This window comes from Glandiceps talaboti, chromosome 13 (assembly GCF_964340395.1).
Source record: "Glandiceps talaboti chromosome 13, keGlaTala1.1, whole genome shotgun sequence".
Lineage (NCBI taxonomy): Eukaryota > Metazoa > Hemichordata > Enteropneusta > Spengelidae > Glandiceps > Glandiceps talaboti.
The window spans coordinates 14530167-14530460 of record NC_135561.1 but is presented as its reverse complement, the minus strand read 5'-3'; the positions used below and the strand labels follow the sequence as shown (position 1 = coordinate 14530460).

At 45.2% G+C, this 294-nt stretch overlaps 1 protein-coding gene across 1 annotated transcript in view; it reads right to left on the bottom strand.

The window, feature by feature from the left end:
• The window catches only part of LOC144444307 (putative sodium-dependent transporter HI_0736), a 13736-nt gene extending 13659 nt beyond the window's left edge, over positions 1 to 77 (bottom strand). Inside the window, exon 1 of the mRNA XM_078133721.1 lies at positions 30 to 77. Coding sequence (XP_077989847.1) covers positions 30 to 77 — 48 coding nt within the window. The remainder of the gene's footprint in view (positions 1 to 29) is intronic.
• Between the last annotated feature and the right edge of the window lie 217 nt (positions 78 to 294).

Genomic DNA, 294 nt, shown 5'->3' with positions numbered 1-294 from the left:
CACGCAATGCCAAGGGTACATTATCATACCTTGCTCTGCCTCCGCTGGTTCAGTGGTGTTGTCTCCGTTGCAGACATTTTTGTGGGCCTGGGGTCAAAAACGAAATAGTTTAGTCCAAAGACAAATGAACTGATAACAGTACAGAGAGGTCATGTACTATGATGAAGGTCGACCAACGCCTCGCCAATCTGCCAAACACTATGCTGCTGACCTTGACTATTTGTTCACTTCACGTACGCTACTGGACTAATCTGCTACGTCTAACTGGATGTTATAACTCCATTGGTTGTAATG